Source organism: Ziziphus jujuba, chromosome 9, assembly GCF_031755915.1.
Source record: "Ziziphus jujuba cultivar Dongzao chromosome 9, ASM3175591v1".
Classification (NCBI taxonomy): Eukaryota; Viridiplantae; Streptophyta; class Magnoliopsida; order Rosales; family Rhamnaceae; genus Ziziphus; species Ziziphus jujuba.
In genome coordinates this window covers 15,104,486-15,131,494 of record NC_083387.1, presented here as the reverse complement: position 1 = coordinate 15,131,494, position 27,009 = coordinate 15,104,486, and the positions used below count along the sequence as shown (strand labels likewise).

Here is a 27,009-nt window from a genome sequence, read left to right as displayed (position 1 = left end):
GTGCTATATTGGAACACAAGCAAAATGTAAAAAGGTGATACTAATAACATTTATAATAGGAATACAATATTGAAAAAAATAACAAAATAAAAAGGGCTACATTGATATTTAACCCAAAAAAAAAAAAACAAAAACAAAAAAAAAAAACAAAAAAAAAGTTGAAACAAAAAACAAACACACACAATCTCCAGAATAAAATTGAGTTCTTTATTGGCCTATGCATAGTCATCCAAAAGTTACAAAGAAGGTATACAGTAGGAAAAAAGTTCTAAAGAATATAGAAAGTAGGAAGGCCACTCCCAAAAAAAGAGTATCCTCCTCATCTCCGGCTTAAGATTGAAGCACAATTATCAAACAACACTACTTTTTAAGTTCAAATCCATGTCAAAATGAAATCAGATGGCAAACTAGTGCTTGATAAATTTATGGATCTATTTACCAAAACAAAAAGTTGTGGATCTGTTATGCAATATGCACCAAAAAGCAACAAAAAGCAAAGATAAAATCTTTTTCCTACGTTTAATCTTCAGTGCTATCTCACTATCACATGCCGGTACAAATTAATATTCTGTGCTAGATATTCACTTCAGGGACAAGAAGGTAAGCCTAAACCACCCTCATATCTTTCATTCGAGACAAGAACTCTTAACTATTTTCCAAAGACACAATATACAGAAGCCATCTTTCCACAATTCTCGATTGGAGTACTCCTTTTAAAGGATGTCACCATCGTCTGTGTTATTATTATCAACTTTTGGATAATGCCTCTTCATAAAATGGGCATGTCAAGTTGCAGGCTGAGCTCCAGTCCATGTATTCTGGTCGTCAAATTCATTCACTTTCAGGTTGCGGTTTTCTTGCAAATGGGTTACCCCAGTCCACACTCCACGGATGAGTAGGATACTTACAAACACTACGCTGCTTAGGGTGCAAACCACCTATAACAAATACAAACCATAAACAGTATGCTATATAAAGACCTTGAGTTTTGTAGTACTTACATGTCGACCTCACTATAAATCTCAAAGAATTAAGAACCACATGAAGGCCACTCATGCACATATGCAATAGGTTCAAATATATATATATATATATATATAGACATACATATGTGTACACATATATAAATTTATTCTTCAGGGAAACAAACATCTCATCAAATGAATCAATCTACATCCCTCCAGATATAGTAAGACATGTGTGCCACCCAGGAGAAAATTACTGTGCCTATATATATATATATATTTGAGTAAATAATTGAGTATTCATCAACAATTCCAATTTCACACTTTTACACAACAAGCATGCTTAAAATTAAGCTGTCAAGATAATTGTAATAGATTCTATCAATCCTACTAATGTTTCCATGAACTTCAAATTAGTATACAGCATATATAATCCTTTTCTTGATTGGAATCATTCCCCTTGGAATAAGGATGATTTTAAAAGCATGTAATATCTACAGACTCTTCATGGATTATTAATATGTAATGAATACAGTTTTGACTATCATGGTGTTGTTGCTCAGTGCCCTATTTTTCTCCTATGTGAGCCATTGCTCTTTCCTCACCGAAATAAATTTTCAATTGAAGAGGCATGCAGCTTGTTTGTGAAGGCCTGTAGCACTTCCAATCTGGGGAGATTGATGGTCAATTTAAAACCACGGCCAACCATTGAAAGCAGCTAACATGACATGACATAATCAAGAAATTCATACACTTCTACTACTTTTGGGATGGCAGACAATAACTTAGTCTAAAACACATAGAGATACAGAACCTTCTTGTTGAAAAGCACATAAGCTTCTATAAATAACCTTATATGGATGCACACATCCTTTTACCCTGGTGCTACATCCTAGTGGTTGCTTCCTTCCTTTCCATGGGCAATTTCCTTGTTCAAGACCCCAGGGTCATTCCCCTTCAATTGACAATTGATAGGCTAAAAATTAGGCGATTGAAAAAATCTACATCTACCAACACCACCACCACAAAATAAAAAGAACAAAAGGAAGTCCTAAGAGTAACAAAATTTGAACGCTTCTAAGATTGAATAGAACATTCATAAAAGTACAAGGATTACGCAAGTTGGAATCCTGCCTAAACATTTGTTATACTGCTATTGAAAAGTTCAATGCTTTTGTGTTGTGTTGACTGCCCTCACCTTCTCCAACGGTGGCATTGCAAATTAAAATCAGCATTCTCCACTAACTATTTACACCGTAGTTTATATGTTCCGCCCTTTTTTCTTAGAATGTTGCTATATAACTTTAACAAGTCATAATGGGTAGCACCGGTTACTGAAAAACATTAGCTGCATCAAAACAGTCCCAACTACTGTGTGTCATCTGAAGCTATCCAGCCTTGCTTGTGATACCTCATAGTTGTGCTAGACCACTTCATCTTAACCTTACTTAAAACATTACTAATCCTAAAAGTTCAAGCCTCTTGGAGGGTCATTGTCAATCGAGCTAGACAGCTTCATCTTAACCTCAGTTAAAACACTTCTAATCCTAAAAGTTCTAGCTTGCAGGAGTGTTCAAACATAATTCATTCTAAAAGTTCAAATAAGAACAGTTTATAAACTTCTTCTTCAATTCTGCATTTCATCATTTAGAGTGTAGTATTTGGGAACAACTATGTTAGCTTTCACACTTAGGAGTTAAACACAAGACTAGACAAAAAATCTAGCTCAGAAGCTAAAATTCATAGAGATGGTTTGAGAATGATTTGTGCAATTTAACAACATTCAAGTTACCTGGCATACATACTTACACAAACACATAGACGTACATATAATATAATAAAAATCTTTGACAAATTAATATAAATTGTAGCTTTAGCACCCTCTCTTTATCTTTATATCCACCAACATTTTTCATTAGGAATTTAGTACCAATATTGATATGCTGTTTTCACACACACACACACACACACAGAGTTCTCTGTCTATTGAATTTGAGACAATGACATAGCCACCAAACAGAAAGCAACTTGATACCAAGTATATAAGTATCATCATCATCTAAATCTAAGTTAAACATTGAAGCTTAACAAGTTGAAGAAGAACTGTAACTAGGCAGTACAACCAGATAAAATGGGCTTAATGAAAAAAAGGAAAACCTTCCGTGAACATGCAATTTAATGAAGAAAAGGAAAACCAAGCTCAGAACTAACAAAATGAGTGTTTCAATAGACTAAACACAAGACAACCAATCTAGCTCTGAGACCGGGTAAAACACCGCTTTCTTAGAAGCTCAAATTTGTAGAAGGCTGTTTAAGAATGAGTTGTATACTTTAACAAAATTCAAGCTCATTGGCATACATAGTTACCTACAAAGACACACATATATATGATAAAAATATTTGAAAAATTGACAGGCAGCATAATTTGACACGCTCTCTTTATCTTAAATCAACACTTTTTTTTTTTTTAATTAAGAATTGTGCAGTACCTAGATACCCAAACAAACAGAGTACTCTTTCCGTTGAACAAAGATAATAGGTATCCATCGAGCTGTAACTTGGTTCGAAATAGAATTGTAATATAGGTGAAACATAGCAGCATAAAAAGTGAAGAAGCACTTCAACTAGGTAGTGTAATGGGCACAAGTAGAATGGACTTCAAATATCAAGCACATGTCAGATAACATCTCAGAACATGCAATTTAATAAAAGAAAAAGGGAAAAATAAAGCTCGGAGCTAACAAAAATGTCTGAAGAGAATGCCGCAAATGTTAATTCACATGGAGATGATGATACGAAAAATGACATTTCGATTACCAAATTTATAGCTTTAGCTAATAAGCAAGCGAATGATACATTTACCTCAAGAAAAGCCTTCATAATCCACAAAAATGCTAGAATTAGCACTCCATTTACTGAAAATCCAACCTAAAAAGGGACCCAAAAAAAAAAAAAAAAAAATTCAATAAATGCAACCAAAAAAATCCCAACTAATTGAACCTATTCAGAGGGAAACATTAAATTTTTACCAATTTGGCGGAGATAGAGATTGGGAGAACTGATCGTACGGCTCTACGGGCTCGCTTGGAGATCTTCTTGAAAATATTCTGGACAAACCTAACTAACAGATCGAGACTCCTATCCTCTTCATCATCATCGTCATCATCGTCATCATCTTCCTCATCGTCGTATTCACCATCATCACGTCTATCAATCGAACGGCTCCAGCTGCGTGGATCATCAACAAGATTATCAATTCCCTGAAACACTAACCAAATTTCAGTACTTTTGCAACCATATAAATACAAGCATATATTATATGAATACATAGAGAAAGATAAAGAAGAAGAACCTGCGGGAAATTGGAGATTCGCCGAGAAGCTTGAAGGCGATGACGGGTTCCAAAGGAGAGGAATTGTAGAGTGAATTTATCGGAGACCAAATTGAGGGAATTAGGTAGTTGGTGCTGTTGTTGTGTTCGAGGCAATGAGGGAGAGAGAGTCGGTGGAGGTGAAAGAACAATGGAAAATGACATGGCTGCAACTTAGAGAGAGAGAGAGAAGCAGAGACATGAAGAGAGATGGATAGTTTGGCAGTGACCGGAGCGTTCGAAATGGTTTTCAGTACAGCGGAAGGAAAGATCGGCCAATGGCCTGTCTAAAAAGCTACATCTAGCAGTTTTCGACGTTGTGTACGGACATAATTAATTTTCATGTTTTTTTTTTTTTTTTTTTTTTTTTTTTGGGACAGCGGCGAACAAGTGCATAAATTTCCAGATAAAAATGAAAAATATATAGGACATGTCCAAAGAAAATAATAATAATAACTAGATCAAATTACCTTTTCATTTCATTTTATTTTTTATTTTCTCTTGTGGTTTTTTTGAATGGTTTAATAAAGATTTGTAAATAATTATTTCAATTAAAAATTTTACATTATTAAAAAAACAGTGGGATTAAAAAAAATTTATATTATTTGAAAGAGTGGCTATTCCTTCAAGACAAATTTTATATATGAGGAAAGAAAAAAAAATCATTGACCCTCCGTTCAGATTTGCTAAAATATTATTGACCTCTTTAAGATTTTCCGATCATTATTTATCTTCGTGTTATTTAATGGATAAAGGATTAATTTGATAAATGTATTTATATTTGTATTCAATAAAAAAAATTGTAAAAGGTGAATTTGGAATAGAATGCCCTAAGTTAGCTCTTGATATGCAAGTTTTGCATCTTGTCAAATGTATTTGACAACAATATTCTAAATATGAGAAAGAAAAATAAAAGCAAAAAAAATTAATAAGCCAAACAAATTCATATTTGGCTACCACGATGAAGAAGGGAAACAATTGTTGAGGGCTTAAAACACTTTTGGCTTCTCTTTTTATAGCTTTTTATTTTGAATATATATGTGATTTTTAAAGAATTTATCTTAGGGTTTTTTAAACTAGCACTTAATAAAATCTCTTCATTGAAGAAATTTGAATTTTTCAAATTCTTTTGAAAGATGAACTATCCGGGACATAATGTTAAAGGTGAAATTTTGGAGTTTTTTTTTTTTTTTTTTTTGCCCTATAATTTATCTCATTTGATTGTACTGTTAGTGCTCTAAATTTTGGAGTTCTTGTATTTTTTTCTTCTTCTCTTCTTTCTACATATTAAATGTACTTTGTTTTGTTCTAGGATTATAGATATTTGAAAAAAAAAATGATATATCTATATATTGCCATGAAAAAAAAAATGTGATAACATTTTGTAGTGAAATATCCAAGTATTACATAATGAAGTCCCAAGGTGTCCATGATGAAAAATTTTATTCTAGGAAGTGGTACCTTGAATTTTAACATTTGAGGTTTTTTTAACATATTTGAGCTTTATGTTTTCACTTCTTATTGATTTTTTTTAAGGTAAAATGAAGTTTGATGTAATTGTTCATGCTTTTGGTAAGATACACAAAATAGAAGATGTAGACCCTAATGATTTTACTTTAGTTTGTCTATTGTCTGATTTTCTAATTTAATATCTGTTGCGGAGAGAATTATAATTGAGGATCATTTCAAGTTAGCAGTTGATATTTTGGGAGCTAAAAGCAAAAAGTTTTTAAGTTCAGATAAAGACTTTATGGATATATTTGAATTATTTGGAGAGAAATGATAGAGGGAGATCCATGTACACATTGAAATAAATATATTTAACAACCAAATCTCTTCTCAAACACAATCAACTCCAACCTTCACTAGTCTAACCTAACTGAATTCAACCTTTCCCCATACTAGTCTAAATCATTCGAATCAAGAACAATTGAAGAATAATGTAGATTTTGATGAGGAAGTTGAGTGGAAACAAGAATCCGAAGATGAGGTGCATGTACTTAAGAATAGTGATATTGACTTAAAAGTAAGTTGTCAAGAAAGTGATGACACCTTATCTAGTTACAAATCTATTGATAATGGTAGCCTGGGCAGTAATGCAGAGGAAGAACACACTCATTTGTAGGATGGGTAGATATATGATAGGGAGAGAGGTTACATAATCTACAAGGAAGATAGAGTTTCAAGAAATTCAAATTTTTGAAGATGTTTATCACTTTAGGAAATTATTGAAAGATTATGTGATTCAAGAAGGATTTTATATTAGTTAGAGAGAAAAATGAAAAGACAAGAGTAAGTGCTAAATGTGGTGCCTATAATTGTTCTTGGAGAATTTATGCCTCTCAATTTCTAGAAGGTGTGACATTTAAAATCAAGATATGTAAAAAACAACATACTTGCAGAAGGAAAACGAAAAATGCTGAGGTAACTTTCAATTGGATTGCAAGTAAACTTGAATCGTTGAGTCACTCAAATCCTAATGTTAAGATAGGAGTATTAAAGACTAAGTTAAGAACAACCTATGGGGTTAAATGTAATAAGCAGATGATATATAGGGAAAAGAAGAAGGCTCTTGATAAGATGGGAGGGAACCATGCTAGGAGTTACAAAAAACTATACAAATATGCAAACATATTGATGATCCAAAATCCTTGTACTATGGCAATCCACAGTATCAAAAGTTTTTCCTTAGCTTTCCTACACAAAAACAATGATTTGTTACTGGATGTAGCCCTTTATTTGCCTTGATGGATGCATTTAAAAGGATATTTTGGTGGAGTTTTATTATCTCTTTTGGCATTGGATGTAAATAGTGGGATATTTCCAATTGCAATATGTGTATGTGAGGGGGAAGGCACAGAGGCATAAGGTTGATTTTTAAATTTGTTGTATGAATATATTGGAACTAGGATTATTTCTTTTATGTCTGATAGATAAAAGAGAATGTTAGCAAGTTTACAGCAAATTTTCCCTCAACATAAAACTAAATTCTATGCAAGGCATATTTATTCTAATTTTAGAGAAAAATTTCTAGGATTGAAGTTTATGGGTTTGTTTTGGGCAGTAGCAAGGGCAATAATTGTTCAATATTTTAAAAAGAATATGGATGAGATCTAGGTTGTTAAGGAGGATGCATATAAATGGTTAATAGAAGTCCTTTTTTGCCACTGGTCTAGACTTGATTTTGATTAAAGCATTAAAAATGACTATGTCACAAATAATATGATTGAGAATTTTAATAGTTGGCTTGGTGAGAGTAGATAGAGGCCAATACTCACACTAGTTAAAGATATAAGGAGGAAAGTTATGAAAATGTTGCAGAGAAGATATAAAAAGGCAATGAGTTGACCAACCACTATTGCTCTAAATATTCGAAAAAGGTTTGCTAAAACACAAAAAGAAGGGAGATATATTAGACTCATATGGGCTGGGGGTGATGAATATGAAGTTATGGATGAAGTAACTCAAACTAGAGTTTATATAGTTCACTTCTGGCAAAAAAACATGTCAATGTAGGGCATGACAAATTAGCAAAGTCCCATGCAAGCATGTTGTGGCATACGTTACCTATAAAAAATTGGATTTTGAGCAATATATTGTTTCAATGTTAACTAGAGAAGCTTATATTGAAACGTACAAGTCAATGAAACATCCAATCCCCGATGAATTAATGTGGCTAGAGGTGGAGTGTGATGAGTTGTTGCCTCCAATTAGAAGAAGAATGCTAGGAAGATAAAAAATTACTAGGAAAAGAGCAGCAGATGAGGGAGAGAAAAAGAAAAGGTCATTCATTCTTAAACGTGGATTTTGCAATGGATTAGGCAACAAGAAATATCTTGTAAGGTGGTTGGCAATCAATTGAAGGTAAAATTAATTTTATTGTTGGTTTTACATTAGATTTATGGTATTTCTTCTTATTTTTCTTTCTTTATTATTTTTTTTAACTTAGTTTATTTTCTTTGAGTTTGATAGGAAGCAATTTGATTTGGAGCTTCTATTTCTCAATTAGGTATAAAATTTTCTTTATCTTTTTTTTTTTTTGGCTAGAATTATTAACTTTCTTTTATGACATGTAATTTACATATAAAATTTATTGTTCATGAATAAGTCAAACTAACCAGGGACAAGGTCAATGATAACAGAGGAAATTCATTTCTAATGCTTTCCTATTTTGATAACTATAATTGAAGTTTTTTTTTTTTTGAATGGCTATTAGTGAGTATAAAGGTTTATTCCTATTGTAATTTTTGGTCACAAATATGGAGACTATTCCTTAATCCAACTATGATGGTTATAGTTGTGTTGGCATATGTGGAATGATCTCTTTTTGTTGCACAGTAAATATTTGGGTTATGGCCCTTTCTTTTGTATGGTCTTTAATGAATGAAAGACATGAATCTTCGATTGTGAGAGACGGTTATATTTAAATGCACGTATTTCACATTTTGAATGTTACAATGAATGAAATATTTAATTAATGATTTAAGCTTTGAATTTTTTTAGTAAGTATTTCATGTTTATAATTAATAAAATAAATATCAATATCAAAATTTTCAAAATTGGTAGAATAGTTTTTGTTTTTTTTTAATATATATATATACATATATAAGGTGATATATATCATAATTTGTGACACACATTGGTAAAAAGATTGTGACACAATGGTAATATGATAAAATATTAAATTAATATTAATTTAATCCATATAAGGGGCAAAATAATTTTTTATAATTTAAATAAATAAAATATGAAATATGTTAACAAATGTTAATACCTATGAAGGTTAATGATGAAGTAGATAACATTAAAAAAGTGAATGATCTTTTATTAAATCTAAAGAGGATCAATGAGAATTTCCCTATATATAAATTGACAAATAATTATTCTTCGTCACACTCTCTAATAGACTAGTAGAAAACAACTTATCACCAATTACACTATAACCTCTACAAATTAATGTTCATGAAAAATAATTTATCTTTTTAAATAAATAAATATTGATTTATATATTTTTTAAATTAATAATAATTTATCAATAAATTAATATTTTTTTGCTTTATCGATAAATAAATATTCATTAATTTAAAAATATTTATACTTTTTTTGTGAAATAATTTTACTAACTATATAATATATATATTAATAAAAAAAATATCAATCAAGCTTGATTAAATTTATAATCATGGAATTAGTCGCTATCCAATTAACAAATAAAGAAAAAATAATCAATATAAAGAATTTTACTGTACGGAGAAGTCTATTAATAAAATAAATTCTACTGATAAATGTAAAGAAAACTGTTATTGAGTTGGCTAATTAGTTAATTCTTTACTTATGAAAAATCGTAGAATGATTGATAAGTTTTTATTTTATTTTCTTGTACATATTGAAGAAAGTAAAAAAATTTTGATGCCTATTTTGAAAAAGAAAGCTATTAAAATTTTATTATTATTATGTATGGTAAATGTTTATATATATTATTTATTTATTACAAGTTTTATCAATTGTTAATTTATATATTTAAGGTTGAAAAAGATTTTTAAAAAATTATTATTTTATGTATTTAACAAATTAATTTATTTATTTAGTACATTGGTTTGAATTGCGATCAAACAATTTTATTTATTTAAAAAATTTATTCATTTATTGAGTATTCATTTATCAACGTTTTATTATAGCTCTAAATAATTCATACAAAATACAAATTTAAAGTTTAAAATTTCAGTATCCCTGTAAATATCTAAAATTCAGAATATGAAAATTTTTATAAAAATATTAAAAAGTATCGAATATTGATAAAAATTCACAAAAAAAAAAATGAAAATTTATTTCAAAAATGAAAATTTTTATTGAAACTTTAGTATTAACTTATTTGAACAATTAATTATTAAATTGATTATAAAAATTGCAAAAGTATTAAATAGATATTATATTTTGCTTTATTAATTTAATTTATAGTAAGCGGCAACGATTATAAATAAAGTAGTATTGATAAAAATATACTAAAAAAATATATATATTTGATAAATTATTTATTAATTAAGATAAAATAATTATTACAATTACATTATATTTCATAAATATTATTTCATAAAACTCTTAGATAATTAAAAATTATTATAACTTTCTCGTTCTCATTTTGAGATGTAGAATATGAAAAATAATTATTAAAAAATGTATTTACTTAATAATTTTTCATGTAATTATTAATATATATTAAATATAGTAGTATAATATATTCTATCATCTTTTTATTTTTATTTGCTTAATGTTATTAATTAAAATGCTATCAATATCAATGCTCTATAGTATTGTATTTATATGTTATTATTTTTCATTCTTACATAATTAATTATTAACTTGTAATTTTGAGATTCTAATGAATTAATCTTATACAAAATATATAACAAGTATATATATATATATATATTATCAATGAACTAAATTTATTAAGGTTGTTAAATTTAATCAACTTCGTTTAATTTATATCATTAAATATTTAAAAAACAATTAAAAGGTTTAAAAAAACTATTACTAAAGTTAATTTGATAAAATAATTTACTAAATATCAATAATATTTTTAAATTTTTTTATAAAAATTTTATAAATATTTCCAAAATTTGTATGAAAATTATAAATTTTTTAACTAAACTGTTAAAGATTTGATGTAGATATTTCGACAAAAATTTCCATAAAAATTTTGATGACCTTTCTGAAATTTCAATGGATATTATAGAAATTCTATTAATTTTTATTTGAAACCTAAATTTTATTTCGACCTTTAAAAGAAATGAAAAGTTCAAGAAAATTTTCAATAAATTTTAGATATTAAAACCTTGTACAAATCATATTCAAAAAAATTTATACAAAACACAAATCATATTCTAAAGAAAACTATATGAAAAAAGACGGCATTTTTGTTTTGCCAGAGGTACTTAGCGGTTTAAAACCCTTTTTTTTTTTTTTTTTTTTCTTCTCTCGATCTTTAAATTTTGTTAAGAGTTTGATAAAATTAATCAATTTACTGTCTCTTAAATTAAACATTTTCTAAGACTAAAAAAACTTGAAGAAAGACTTGTGTGTTTGGGGTCTTTTTCTATGTTTTTTTTTCCCCCTCTAATAAAGAGAGAGATTTATAAGAGCAAAGCAAGATTACAAAAGTCTTAGATCACTGTCCAAATGGCAACAGAAGCAGCAGGTAAAAATATCATCCATCCAGGAAGTAGTTCTTAATTTGTATTGGAATTTTATCAGGAATAGGAATATATATATATATATATATATATATATATATATATATATATATAGGTTTTTATTATTATTATTTTTTGTTTGGTCCTGAAAATATTATGAAAGAGGGATAACGAAAACATAAAAATATAAGGAAATGGTCATGTTCCACGAACATTTGGTTTTGAAAACATATTCTTTTTTATTTCCTTTTTCTTACTTGAGGTCGATTTCAATATCTATCAAGAAGAGCCCATAGAGCCAAGAGTTTGGAAACCATGCGATCCTGGACATGACTAAACCTAAATAGTAAATTTTAGTTTGATCCATGTGGCCGCCTATAGTTCACTATTGCTGGTTTCTCCAATAATGCATATTGAAATCCCCCATAAAAAACTCTTAACCTTATACCTGACATGCCTCTAAAAACATTTACAATTAAGATTGATTTCTACATCATCTTCTATTCATTTCAAACTCGTGGGGGTTAAGAACAGAAAAATTATTATCATCCAATGTTAATCCCCATCAAAAGCATACTACTTTTATTTACAATAATTTGACAGTAACACGTACAATCTTAAACTGGCTTTGCACCGATAGAAACCTGGATATCACTAAGGATCATATAGGTAGGTCACAAACAAGTATTGGTACAACTATATATCCAACACAAGCCCTTGCTAAGAACCAGGTAATACAAGAGAAAAAGTTTACATAGTTATTGTTATAGAAAGTAGCTGAAGATTAATATAAAAGAACCAGGTATTCATGTTCTTTCATTCCTGTAGGAGTTCCAAAAAGACGCTGAAAGGTATGTATGAACACTTACAGAAGAAAGCAGATTAACATAACTTTGCCAGATTCAGTTCCAAGCAAGAAAAGAGCAAAGACCTGAAGTAAGCAGATTAACCACTCAACCCTCCCAAGTTACAATTTGGGGTGAAAAGCCTCCGGTATTGATAGCGAGGTAGACGACCAGGTTGTCCAAAAGGAGCAGGGGCACTAAGACCTGGGAAACGGTCATAATCTCCACCTCTCATCCCAGCTGGAGGGGCTTGGAATATGATAGGATCCCTTCTCAGCGGCATGAAGAAGGGGCCGTTATAACCGACCGGTGCCGATCTGGCAGCCTTCTTACTCTCCCAAAATGTGGCAAACCTTTTCTTCCAAGGGACCAATCCTGGTGCTGCTGTCCCACTTCCAAACTCCTCCACATACTTCTGCTTCCACAAGTCATCATTGCAAGACAGAATTTGCAAATCTTTACATGCGCATCCAACTTTCACAATGTCATTACCAGGAAGGAACTCCAAAATCTTGAGTTTAAGGTCAGGTGGAAGACGCATTAAACATGGTGGAGAAGCCAAACCAGCCTTTGCACAAAGATCTATTAAGAGTGGCAATGCAAGACCATCCTTGACAATCCTCCAAAATTCAGCAATTTCACCCTGAGGATTTCTGTTTGCCCGTAGAGAATTAATAGCTGGGAAAAACCTGTTTTTATCCAAACATACCCTGTACGGTCCCGAACTATCATTAGCTACAGAACCGTACACATTGAGTAAATGCCCAAGACTCTGAAACTTCACCACAACTGTTTCCGTCAAATTGGAAGGATTACCACCTCCATTTGCCAAAAGCTCAGGCAATGTATAGCAAAGCGACACCGTAAAACCCATAGAAGGCCATTCATCAGGAAGATGAAATCGATCAACCCGCATTCCCGATAGAGAGTCGAACCAAACAAAGCCGGATTCTTTAAGAGCGGCATGAACCGCAATTACGATTAATTTGTGACCTTCACCGTTTTCCTCCAACTCCTCCCCCAAAACCTCCTTCAACACCCTCCTCAGGTAAAATGGCACAGCAAACTTCTTCCCAACCAACTCAATAGTTTCATCATCAATGTCCATACTTGCCGCACAACCAGAAAACCCATGCCCTTCTTCTTTCTGGGTATTCAAACCCTCACGCAAAACCCTCTCATCTCCATAAACCGAGTTACTCGAATTAAATTCATAAGTTTGAGAATTAAGATTTTTTACCTGAACCGAAGAGCCTTCCATGAGAGTTTCCCCAACTGGGGGAATTGGGTTTACGGTTTCGCGATGTTGACGTTGGAGATCGTCGTGCTCGATCTGCTTAGCCATGGAGGAGGAGGAGGAGGAGGACTGTGACTGTGAATGCGAATGGGAAGCTAGGGTTTGAGAAGATGAACCAGAGGGGAGAATGGAATAGAAAATGAGATCACCGGCAGTGATACCGATGGAGTGAAGCGAGTCTTGAGGAGATGATGCGTGGAGCTCTTCGTGCCTGTTGAGGGAGAGACGGAGAGAGGAAGGAGACGAATCGATTGCTTGGGCTATGAATTGCTTGAGTTGGTAGAAAGAGCAGGAATCGGGGACTTCGATTCTAAGGGTCTGTTTGGATTCTGTGTTTCTTACTCTCAGTTTCATGATGAATTTTTTTTTTTTGGGGTAAATTTTTTATCTAAGCGAAAACGATAAACTGCATCCGACCAGACCGTTACGATACGAACTGCAGAGGAAGAGAAAGGGCGACTGCGGTGCTTATATTGAGGCGTTTCGAGACGGATAAACAATCTCTCGCACGCAGCACACGGTACAATATATAATTAAAAGTATATATAAAAATAATATGCAGGTCGCCACATCATCACGATGCAGATTACACGTGTAAATCGGTCACTCTACGATACGATTTTTGACGTGTAATTTTTCTTACGGTGAACGTGTATGCTCATCTATGGTGCAGCTTTATTCATATTCACATATTAGGTAGGCGATACTGCTACCATAAGGTGATACGCAATAAAAACTGTAATTTAATTTTTGGGTTATCAACTTTGTTAATCCCCAATCTATATCGAAATCTATAAATTGGTACCATTTATATATATATATATATATATATATATAATTGGTACTAATGTGTGTATATCTATTTTAGTCCTTAAATTCTCCTAAAATTTTTTTTTGTTGGTTTCTAACCATTATTTCATTTAAATTGCAAATGAAATGCCACCCAAAATGAGGGGTAAATTCTACCTTTTCACATTGCTTCTCCCTCATCTCTTTTTTCTCTCCCTTTTGTCTGATCATTGATCTTTCATTTTTGCATATCAAATATATGGATCAATTAAAAAATTATACATATATATATATATATATATATATATATATATATATATATATATATATATATATATGTGTGTGTGTGTGTGTGTGTGTGTGTGTGTTTGAATAAATTATATTAGAATAATAAATAGCAAAAATTAAATTTATATCTAAAAAATAAAAGAATAAAATACATATTGAGAAAAATCCAAATAAATCATAAATATGGAATTTTTTTTTTGCTTCAAATAAATATGGAATTTTATTCATTCTTCTTTCATAATACTAAATTCATTTAACAGAAAAATCACAATAAAAAAAAAAATCAACTATAGTCTACAACTGGAAACCCTTTTAATTTTCATCCTCTTGGGTGGATTTAAAACTAGATTTTGTGAATTGTCGGTCCAGTGAAGCCACAAACCATGATATGATATCAAGGTAGTGAGTATGGAAGGTAACGATAATGGTGATTTTGCAAGGATGGTGGCAATGTAGGGTGGTAAAATCTATATTGTTTTGAAGAAATTGGATGAGAGATAGAATATGGCTTTGAAGGCCATGGTTATAATGACGATGATTAGTTGTTGGTTGCCACAGTTGAGGTGGATGGAGAGGAAGTTGAGGATAGCAGCAATGGTTAGGATTCTGATTGCCTAGGTAAATTGAAGTCCACTTCCTGTAAGTTTTCAAAGTGAAAATTACCTTTGTTGTTTTAGGCTTCATCTATATTTGACCAAGCCTGATTCAAAGCTATTTCCATGTAGTGGGGTTTAGGGCATGAGACACCAACTTTAATTTTTTAATAAAATTATTATTTTTCAAATTTTACTTTAAAAATTGAAATTTATCTAATGGGATCTTTAGCTTTTGGAAAATTGTAAATTTCTTAACTTTGGAGAATGAAAAATTTGGATTGGAAAGCAAATATAGTATCTTTAGACATGCTCATCAAATCTCCAAAGCTCTCGATTGAACTTCATCTTTTGGTGCCGGTGTCATTCCATCGTATGATACAAGTCGAAATCTCAATTGCTTCTTCTTCTACATAGAAAATTATCTTTATATTTTTGGTTTGTGGAAGCTATAGAGCTTTAAGGAGCTTCTCAATTGGAAAAAAATGAATTCATTGTGAAACCCTCTTTACCAAAATGATAGAGGTTAGAAATTGGAGAGTTGAAAGAAAAGAATGTGAAAAGACAGAGTTTGCCCTTCATTTGAGTGGTACATGCAGTTTCACATGCATTTAATGACAGATTTTAAACGGAATGATGGTTAGAGACCAATGGTGGTACATTTAGGGGAGTTTGGTGGACTAAAATGCCAAAAAAAAAAAAAAAGTTTGGGGATCAACTTGTAAAATTCGAGATAGTTTGTGGACTAATAGAATTAATAACCCTAATTTTTTCTTTTTAGAGGAAATTTTTTAAACCCTAGTTTTATCGTAGTTATATGTCAACCTATATATTTAAAAAATCATCATTAACCTTTCATATGTTAGTTTTATCCATTATTTCAACCATTAAAGGCCAAAAATATTTTTTATGATATAATTTTAGCACAAAATACTAATTTTTAATCATCTTGTTTTAGCCTTTACTCTAATTCCTTTTTCAAAAAACTTTCACTTAGTCTCAATTTTTCAACTACCTTATTTTCATCACTCATTTAAACCTTCAAGAACCTCACCTTCTTAGTAAGAGATTTGTTGAAAACTTTAAAATCCTTCAAACCAGTCATCTTGCCTATAAGCTTAACAATCGTCTGACCCTTCTTTTTTAACCTAGTCTTTAACTCATCATTCTCTTTCACGATCTATTTATGCTTTAAGGTGACTTAGATCTTTTCATTTTCATCTTCAGGCTTTTATCAAATAGATCATCGTAAGTTTTTTACAAAGCATCTTCAACAAGATTATCATCAGAATCACCATTGTCCCAAAAAAAAAAAAAAAAAAAAAAACTAAAGGAGATTTACTATGGCTGAAAGTATGAGAAGCCTTATATATGGTGTAGTTTACCATCTCACCAACTGTGTCACTGTCTCTATATTCATTGATGTCTTCATTTAAATGAATACAATTTTTATTTAGAAAGTTTCCTTTTCCTTTTCCCTTAACAAAATTACTCTTCCTTTTCTTTGGATATTCATTTGCACTGTATCTATATCTTTGACACTGGTGACACTAAATCTGTCATTTATTTCTTTTATGTAAACTCTTGCTTTGTTTTTCGCTCTTCATGGACTTCTTGAATTTTTTCACAAACATAGCAATCTTTTCCTCATCCTTATTAAGGTCATCATCATTTGAATCAATATTATGCAAATTCTCACTAATTATTGTAAAGGCCAAACTCTTTCCCTTTTTAGGTGTGAGAAAGTTTACCTCATAGGTTCTATGTGACCTAACCAACTCTCCTTCATGACAATCACTTTGGCTTTGAACATATTTGGAAAAGATCTGAGAATCTTGCCTACAAGCTTATGTTCAAGTATCCTCTCTTCAAAGTTGTGGCTTGAGTTAACAATTTTATTGAATTTGGCATAGAATTCAATGAAATTCTCATCTTCCTTTATTCTAATGTTCTCAAAGTAAGTAGTCAACAATTAAAGTTTGGATCTCTTAATAGTTGCATTTCTTTGACATGCTATTTCCAATATGTCCGATGCCTCCATAGTTACTTCATAATTTTGAACAATCTTAGATTCATCAGCTATTAAAGCATGGAAAATAATATTTAATCCATATGAATTCCAATCACTTGCAGTAATTTCTTCATTTCTTAGGTATCGCAATACCACTAGAGTACATAGTTGGAGATTTCCTACCAATGACAATGGAATACTATACTCACTTATCCAAACACTGCAAGAATGTTCTCATTCTTGCTTTCCAAAAACTGTAGTTAGAACCATCTAATAAAGGGATATGCACAACTTAATCACCCTCTTGAATTGTTTCCATATTCAAAATCCCAAATAATTACACCAAGGCTGTGAAACCTAACTGTGGTGAACTTGCTCTAATACTAATTGAACATGCAAAATGGACCTATAAAAGGGGGTTAAATAGGTCATTGGCATTTAAAAGTTTCTTTAGTACTAATATTGAATTCAATAGGAACCTTCAACAACTTAGGCCTATTTCATATCACATATTCATGCCACAAAATCATAGTTTCATAGTTTATTTATTTTTCAAAAATCGAGGACTTAATCCTCCCACAAATAGGAAATATAAATGCAATAAATTAAACAATGAAGACTCAATCCTCTTACACGTAGAAAATAAAAAGTGTAGAGAAATAAACAGATGAGGACTCACTTCTCCCACAATAAATAATGTAAAACTAAAGTTTAGGAGTATAAAATGCAAAAAGATAAAAATCATGCTCACATTTTTTAGTGAAACCCTATATAGGAAAAACCATGGGTGCCAGCCATCACCTCTAATCTAAAAATCTACTAAGTTAGAATAAAATCATATAGTCACATAGGCACATCTAACCTAGTGTAAGGAATGATACCGTTATTTCCAGCCACTTAGATGGTTGGTGATTGGCGTCCTGAATTTGGACATAGTAGCCTTAAGCTTGGATCGCCGTAGTTCCTCCTCTTCATAAGGACTTCACACCACTGCTCCCTCCTTAAGGCCTCCCTTGTAGAAATGGAGAATAAGTATCTTCCAGTTATGTGCATTAATAGGACACAACATTAGCAAAAGTTTGATAATTTTTCTAGTTGGAATTAGATCCATTCTTCATCTCCACTCTCTTTCTCATGGAAAAAATCATATGCTAAATGGGATTCCACTAAAATGTCAGCTTGAAAATGTTGTCTTGAAAGAATAAATACTTATTTGAGATAACTAACCGAATTGTTAATCAATCATAATGGAGAATAGCTACTTGACTACCAATCTTTTTTGCTTTTTTCTTATGGATCATATTTCGGGGGAAGCTTATAGATTTAGATATGAAAATTATTATGCTCAAACGAAATGTCTTGAAGCACTATGTCTTTTGGCCAAGCCTTCAGAATGAAATGGGTCGCTTTAAATACTAAGGGCATTTAAAAAAATATTTCTTATGCCCTATTTGCTTTCAAAAATAAATTTAAAAATTGTCTCTTGCCTTTGTTCAATATCAACTCAAATTGAGTTCTCCAAACTTTATAGATGATTCAAAAAATTGTGTAATAATTGTATTTCCTTGGTGAAAGAATATTTCAGAACAAAAGATTATTTGTTATGTAACACCTTAAAATTTAAATTTCTAACTTCTTAAGTAACTATGAATTCTTGTGGTGCTTAGACTAAAGTTTTAAAGGTTTTCTATGAATGTTGGCAAATGGTGGGATTTTTTTAAAACAATTTTATATGGCTTGCAATTGCTGAACTTTTATGTATTTGTTAAAGGAAGTTTTATATGTTACTTTATTTCTTTGAGCTTGTGAAAGTAATTTGCTAAATGTTATCTTATAATCCTTTAAATTTCAACCTTCTTGTAGTTATTTTCTTCTAAGTTTCTTGTGTTTACATATATATATATATATATATATATATATATATATGTGTGTGTGTGTGTGTGCGCGCACGTGCTTCATTTCATTCATTTCTTGAGAGCTAAAGTTATGTTAGGTATATAGAATAGCTATTCTACTAGCAATAAGGAATAAATATTCCATGTAATAAAAATTATGGAATGGAATAGTTATTCCTGTTTATGTATTTGGTTGGTTTTATAGAATAAAATGCTGAATCTCTATTTTACTGTTTGATATTTATTTAAGAATACTAAAATATACATATGGTTGCTTATTTTCTTGGTATTATTTAAACAAAAAACAAAAGTGAAGATTATGATTTCATGGAGGTTGAGGAAGAGGAGGATGATAAGGAGCATAAAATTGAAGAGCCGAAGAATAAAAATGATGGAAAATATCACATCAAGTATAACAATGTTAGAAGTGGATCACCATATTTATTCATGCATATAGGATGAATCTAAATACAGAATAAGATGATGAGAATGAAAGAGGGTTTATTTATTTGCCCAAGCACTATCAAGTTAAAACTTAGTCAAAAGCAATCTTTGATATATATATATATTCCAATTTTTCCTCGATCGTCTATCTCTTTTGTGGTCCATGTTTATGATTTAGTTTTATTAATTTTTTTTCCATTTTCATGATCAATTTAGAGTCTTTAGAAAATGCTATATGCTAATAAGTTTGCAACTATATTAATATATATTTCATAATTAGGGATGGTAATTTGTCTCACCTTGATACAAACCTAGGATGACCTGCGCCTAAACCCATATAATATAAGCCGGGATCCAATTATGTTCAAATTCTAATGGTCACCTTGACCCCTAACCAACTTGTGATTAGAAATCTTGGTATATAATGAAGATGCCATAATAGGTGATGGAAGTCCTGTTGATAATTCAAACTAAAACACTCACTCTCTAATAGTGTTTTAAGTGTTCAAAAGAACAAAGAGAAATTCAATCTTACAAAATAAATTTTGAATATTATTAATGGTGTGTTCTTTCTAAAAAACAAGCCCTTTTATAGGCTAACAGAAAACAAAATAAAACCCTAAAACAAAAAGGACAAACCGGCCATGCAATGAAGAATCCTAATATGGCCGAAAGTCTCCTCATTTTCTAATCTAATTTGGATTAATTAATTCCTTTATTTTGAATTAGTAATTAATTAATTTACAATGAAAATAATAAAATAATAACTTTTCTAAACTTATTTGTCCAGCAAATAAATAAATAAAATCCAAAAAGTAATGGTAATTTCGTAAAACAAAAGTATAATCAAATTAAGAAACTAAAATACTAGCTTTTTGACTAAGTTGATTTTGACCAATTTGAGCTCCCAATTAGCTTCAGTATGCTTTTTAGGATGCCAAATAAGCTTATTATGGAGTTCCACACATTGCCTTTGCTAGGAAGAAAGAGAAAAGCCAATTCAGCAAAATACAATAAAGCCAACAAGCAATACAATAATTTTCGGCCAAATTTTGAAGTTGTCCATACAAGTTGGTTTTACTTTTACCTTGACTTGTTTCCATGACCTCTTAGTGGTAGTTATTGAATCCATAAAGAGTTGAAATCATTTCTTATTGACCGGACTCCTTAAATGCCCCGGCCTACTTTGCCCCATTGCCACCCCTATCCATAATTACTATTCTTGTTTAGTTAGGGTTGATAACAAAAGTTGGATTTTCATTTGAAAATCAAAATCTAATGCTAAAGTCAAAAAGATTAAAACATAGTATTATTTGAACAAAAAATAAAAATAAACAAACCTGTATAGCTAAATTGAGAGAGATGGTTACCTAATTGAAAGTTTTAAAAAACAGTACAGTTGAAGTCGATCTATTAAAAAAAAATTTACACAACGAAGACTTGACGCTAGTTTGGACTTTACGTACTTCTTTTTTTTTTTTTTTCCGTTTTTTAATTTGCTAGTATTAGGAATAGGTATTCCAACTTATTTTGTGGGGATTAGTTATTCCTTAAACTTGAGGCATATTAATTCCCTTGGAATAGATAAGAATCCTAACCAAACAAAATTCTAATAACTTCTAAGGAAAAGCTATTCCATTCCATCGTTTATTCGTTCCTACCAAATGTACCCTAGGAGATTTACATTATGCTACCAATGCTTTTCTTTTATTTCTATTTTCTTACTACTATCTTTCATTAAAGTGTATTATTGTGTTTTTCTGAAGTTTGTCATAATGATTTGTTCTATTCTTGTATTATTTAAACTTTTAGATTTTTTTTGAGAAAACATAATGAAGGTTTACTTCGGCTTGAAGAAGGTGGTAGCTTGACTGAAATTCTTAAAACTTGGAGACTACAATTTCGACTTTTTCTTTTCTATCAAAGGCTTGGAAATTACTAAGCTATCCTTGCCTTGTGTATATAACTAAACTAAATCATTTTTCTATTTCATTTTTCACTCTTCGATCACTAAAGCTCTCTCTCTCTCTCTCTCTCTCTCTTTTCATTTTCTTTTCCTTCTTTCTAACTCTCAAAAAAGAGAAAAAAAGAAAAAAAAAAAGAAAAAAGAAATAAAGGCATCCTTTCTTCTCTTAAGCATCCACCTACACTCCTCATTTCTCCTCCATCGGAACCACCACATGCCTTCCCAATTTCTTTCAAGTTCTTCTTGCTCTTATCTAGTAAAGTGTAATTTGTTCTTTTAGATTTTGTTTAGTTTTGTTTTCTTTGCTATTGAGAGCTTTAGTAAGGGAATAACTTGGTTTTTAATAATATTTTCATGATTTTGTGTTCTATGTTTTGGATGTGAAAGTTATGAGTATTTAGATTGTTTTGCATTTATTTATGTTTGATCTAACAATTTTGTGAAGAGAAACTCATATGAGTATGGCTTGATGAGCCTGAATTGGTAAGGAAGCCTTAACATGAGTTTTCTCATGGTTTTACTTGTTTTTATTTGGAAAATTTCTTAAATATTTCTTTTAAAAGCTTGAATAAGTTTGATCTTTACTTTGGTCTTCATGCATGTTGAATTTCATGAGGTTTTCAAAGCTATTTTTGAGTCCTTTGATAGAATTTCTTTCGATTTGCACTAGTATAAGATTTGATCAAGATTTTCCTTTTTTTTTCTTCTAATTTAAGGCTTGATTTTTTGGTATGGCTTGGTTAAAATGTTAGTAAACTCTTGTCTTATGTTGTGTGTAATAATCTAAGGGTTTAGAGACATAAAATGGAGTTGCAATCCAAGCATTAGTAATTGAGTTTTTTAGATGTTAAGAATGGGGGTTTTATTGTGCTTGAAATCCTTGAATCCATGTTCAAAGTTAGTCATTGCCTTCCTTTCTTGAATTTCTTTTATTTACATATTGAGTTTAATGAAATATTTTGAGATTAATGCAAAAATGGAATTTAGGAAAGTGAGAAATTGCTGCCAAACAACATCAAAGAAAGTTTCCACTTGAGATTCCCTCATGCAATCCTTATTCTTTATGTTTTCAACTTGTTTTATATCTTTGCTATAAAAGTTGTGTTAAACTTTTGATTCGTTCTTTTATATTTTAATACGTGGTGCTGCATGAATTAGAATTAAAAAATGGTTTTTTGATAGGCTATGTTGATCCAAAACCATGTAGAAGTAATGTTTGGTTTGTTTGAATTTGTTTCATGATCTAGATGATGAGAATTCGCTCGAACCCGCACAACTGACAACCTGTTAGGGTGTCGACCCAATATGGATGGAGACTGGACCGATCACTAGAACTCAAGCAAGAGGTTTAAGGAAAATTTGGGAGCATTTATACCGAGAGTAGTTAATTCTTAAAAGAGCTTGTCTATTCCCGAAGATACAAATCTTATTCTAAGCATCTGAGTGGTGGAAGTCGATACGGACCCGGATAGCTATTTTAGTGCAAATTTGGACTCCAGACAGTAAGGAATGATTCCAACACTTTATGAACTCAATGAGTATAATTAATAGGACGTGGAATCCAGCCAAGGTAGAATAAAAAGCATCTAAAAAGGACTTGTACAGACAGCATATCAATTTGGCCGAAAATGTACTGTTTAGCCGTTGACTTTGACTTTTCTTCTTGTTTGACTTATTCCAATCAAGGGGAAATGTGTGGGAATTATTATAATCATATTTGACATTCTACATGGCATATAGAAGCTGATTTAAAGTTCAAACAAGCTGGAGATTGGTCAAAGATACCTTAGTAGTCAAACTAGTCAACTAGTTTCCTAATTTGATTTTGACTTTTTCTTTTAGGAAATTAGTCTTTTACTTGGTTTCTATTTATTTATTTTCTGGACAAATCAACTTAGGAAAGTTATTATTTTATTATTTTCATTTTAAATTAATTAATTCCTAATTCAAAATAAAGGAATTAATTAATCCAAATTAGATTAGGAAAGAAGGTGAATTTCGGCCAAGCTAAGTTTCCTATTCTTTGGTGGTCGGTTTTACCTAGATAATTAGGGTTTTATTTTGTAACTTTCCAACCTATTTAAAGGCTTGTTTATCAATAATATACAGTACATTATTCATACAGATTATTATTTGTGAGATTAAATTCTCTTTGTTCTCTTTGAACATCTAAAACATCATTACTGAATGAGTGTTTTAGTTTAACTTTATCAATAGGATATCCATCACCTATTGTGGTATCTTCATTATATCAAGGTTTCTAATCATAGATTGGTTAGGGGTTAAGGTGACTATTAGAACTTGAACATAATTAGATCCGAGCTAATATAATAAAGGCTTAGGCGCAAGTCGTCCTAAGTTCGTATCATTTGGTATCAGAGCTAAGATTTTGTTTCGGTTCGATCTATCTTATTTGCTTTATTTTGTTTTATGTGAATCTGCAATTTTAACATTAAGTTAAGGTTGCTTCTATCATCATATATGTTTTGCAATTCAAAAAAAAAATAAAAAAATTGTTTCCTAGTCAAATTACCTTTCCTTGTTTTTACCCTATTTTTGCTTTCTAGTTTGTTGGTTGGTTTTCATCCTTGTTCTTAGTAATTTAGTTTATTGTTGATTTTTCTTTGCTATTTTTGATCTTAAACATTTGCATCCTTGTTCTTAGTAATTTAGTTTATTGTTGATTTTTCTTTGCTATTTTTGATCTTAAACATTTGCATTCATATATTCAAAAAAGAGAAAAAAATGTGAGTTTGCGGCAGCAAATACAAAATTCACAAAGTTTGCAAACTTTGTATTGAGTGGTCTCGGGTGTGGTAGTTATTTGGTATTGGAATTGCAATTTAGTTGTTAGTTCTTGCTACTGGAGTTGAGATTATATTTTGTGAGTGAAAAAAAGAAAAAAAGAAAAACTGAATTAAAAAAAAAAAGGCCGGTTTTGTTGAATTTGGTGTTGAAATTTGTTTGTTGGAAATTTCTTTGAACTGCTGAGTTGTTGACTATTTATTCACTATTTGGAGTTGCTGGAGATTTATTTTTGCAGCTGGATATTTGAATTTTGGACGCTAAAAATTAGTTAAAAGATTTGATACAAAAACTTGAATTACAAAGAACAACAACCAACAACTATCCTATATTTTTGTTAGATTTGATTCTTGTTCGTGTTTGAATTTCTTTCTCTATATTTTATTCTTGAATTATTGGTTCATTCACAGTCTGGACAGCTATTATTTCATTCTAAAAAAAAAAAAATTGCTTGTTGATTTACCTTGTTTTTGCTTAGAAAAGCTGAGAACTAGGTTTTATTAATTCACTCGGCATTGCTTACTTTTTGCTACTGTTTTGTTAAGAAGTTTAATTAAAATATACTTGAGATCTAATTACTATTTAGTGGGTGTTTTAATTAGAACTTTGAGATAATCTTTTAAGTGGAAAAAGGCAAGAGAGTGTGAGCTTAAAAGAGGGTAAAAATCGAAACTAGCATGCAAACATGAGTGTTGAGACCTTGATTGAGTGAAACACGTAAGGGAGTGAATTTGGTAAGGTCTTATTTTATTTTTGTGATAGTCATACTAACATGGCAGATTTAAGGATGAGTAGAGGAGATCTGCCTTTGAGAATTAATGAAGAGGAGTTCGTAGGATTTAAAGGCGATTCCCAAGCTACGGGGAATGGTTAGAAAATGGACATAAGGGCTGTCTTGGAGCAATTACAGTGGATGAATACTCAATTTGACCATATAAATCAAAAGATGGACAGATTAAAAACATCCCAAGGAATGTCGAATACAAGATTTAATGCTCCTGGAGGCCGAGATCGAGGTCGAGGAGGCTAAGGGCGATCTAGAGAGGAATTTTGGGAAGGTAACTTTGAAGATGACTTGGAGGAGGAGTTTGATGAAAATTTTGCTCTCCAAGGAAGGAAAATACATGGGAGACCAGCAAGGAATGAAGATGATGATCTTGGGAATATCAAGGTAAACACTCCACCTTTCATGAGAAAAAGTGACCCGGAAGTTCATTTAGAATGGGAGGAGAGAATGGAGATGATTTTTAACTATCACAACTATTTGCAGGCCAAGAAAGTTAAGTTGGCAGCAATGGAATTTGGATACTATGCACTCCAACGGTGGAATAATGAGCAAAACACCCGAAGAAGAGTTGGTGATGACTTGATTACTACATGGCAACAAATGAAAGGAGTCATGAGGAAGCGATTTGTACCATCACACTATCATAGATTGTTGCATCAAAGACTTCAATCTTTATCCCAAGAAAATAGGTCTGTGGAGGATTATTACAAGGAGATGGAGATGCTTATGATGAGGTTAAACATGAATGAAGATAGAGAAGCAACCATGGCAAGGTTTTTAGGTGGTTTGAATCGTGAGATAACCAATCAACTAGAATTGCAATAATACGTGGAATTGGAGGAGATGTTGCATCTGGCTATTAAACTTAAGCATCAATTCAAGAGAAGGGGTACAAGCTCATGGTTTAAAGGAGTTTCAAGTAGTGGGAGGTCGAATCCAAGTGTTTGGAGAAGTAATCCCACCTTTGAAGCAAGACAAAAGCAGAAATTTGGAGAAGAAAGCACCACTTGGCCAAAAAGGGAGTCTAAAACCAAATCTGTCCAAGCACACAAAAATGAAGGTAAATCTAATCCTAAACCTTCTAGAACTCATGAAATTGTGTGTTTTAAGTGCCAAGAATGAGGACATATTACCAATCAATGCCCGAATAGGACGATCATGGTGCTGAAAGGTAATGGTGAACTAGAATCTGAAAGTGAGGAAAGCGGGGGAGAGGCTGAACTGGATGATGAAGAACTTGGGGGGATGAGCATGAGGAATCCGAAACACTCCAGCCTTTAAGGGCTGACTTGAGCTTTGTAGCAAGGAGGGTCCTTATTGTATACAAAGATAAGGATGAAATTCAAAGAGAAAACATCTTCCACACTTTATCCCAAATTCAAGGTAACATATGTAGTGTGATTATAGATAGTGGAAGTTGTGCAAATGTAATTGGTAGCATGGTAGTTGATAAATTAGGCTTAACAATTATTAAATATCCAGAACCATATAGATTACAATGGCTTAATGATAGCAGAGAGATGAAAGTAAATAAATAAGCAAAAGTAAAATACAGCATAGATAAATATGTGGATGTTGTGTTGTATGATGTTGTATCTATGCATACTGGTCATATATTGTTGGGGAGGCCATGACAATTTGATAAAGCTGCCATACATTATGGGAGAGAGAACTTTATTGTTTTTAAGTTTGAGGGCAAGAAGGTTAAGCTGAAACTATTGATCCCGAAGGAGGTTTTTAGAGACCAAATACAAATGCAAC

General features: G+C 31.2%; 2 protein-coding genes across 2 annotated transcripts; both read right to left on the bottom strand.

The window, feature by feature from the left end:
- Positions 1 to 390: 390 nt before the first annotated feature.
- Positions 391 to 4,715, bottom strand: LOC107435585 (protein SHORT HYPOCOTYL IN WHITE LIGHT 1). The gene is made up of 4 exons (XM_016047218.4): positions 4,318 to 4,715; positions 3,995 to 4,225; positions 3,828 to 3,893; positions 391 to 938 (listed from the first exon to the last, which is right to left on the bottom strand). Exons 1-4 carry the CDS (start codon positions 4,498 to 4,500, stop codon positions 786 to 788), a joined length of 633 nt encoding a protein of 210 aa, XP_015902704.3. The 5' UTR covers positions 4,501 to 4,715; the 3' UTR covers positions 391 to 785.
- A 7,361-nt stretch (positions 4,716 to 12,076) lies between these two features.
- Positions 12,077 to 14,198, bottom strand: LOC107435592 (F-box protein SKIP22). Its single transcript, XM_016047225.4, has one exon. The coding sequence runs from the start codon at positions 14,022 to 14,024 to the stop codon at positions 12,474 to 12,476; it is 1,551 nt and encodes a 516-aa protein (XP_015902711.3). The 5' UTR covers positions 14,025 to 14,198; the 3' UTR covers positions 12,077 to 12,473.
- Positions 14,199 to 27,009: the final 12,811 nt, after the last annotated feature.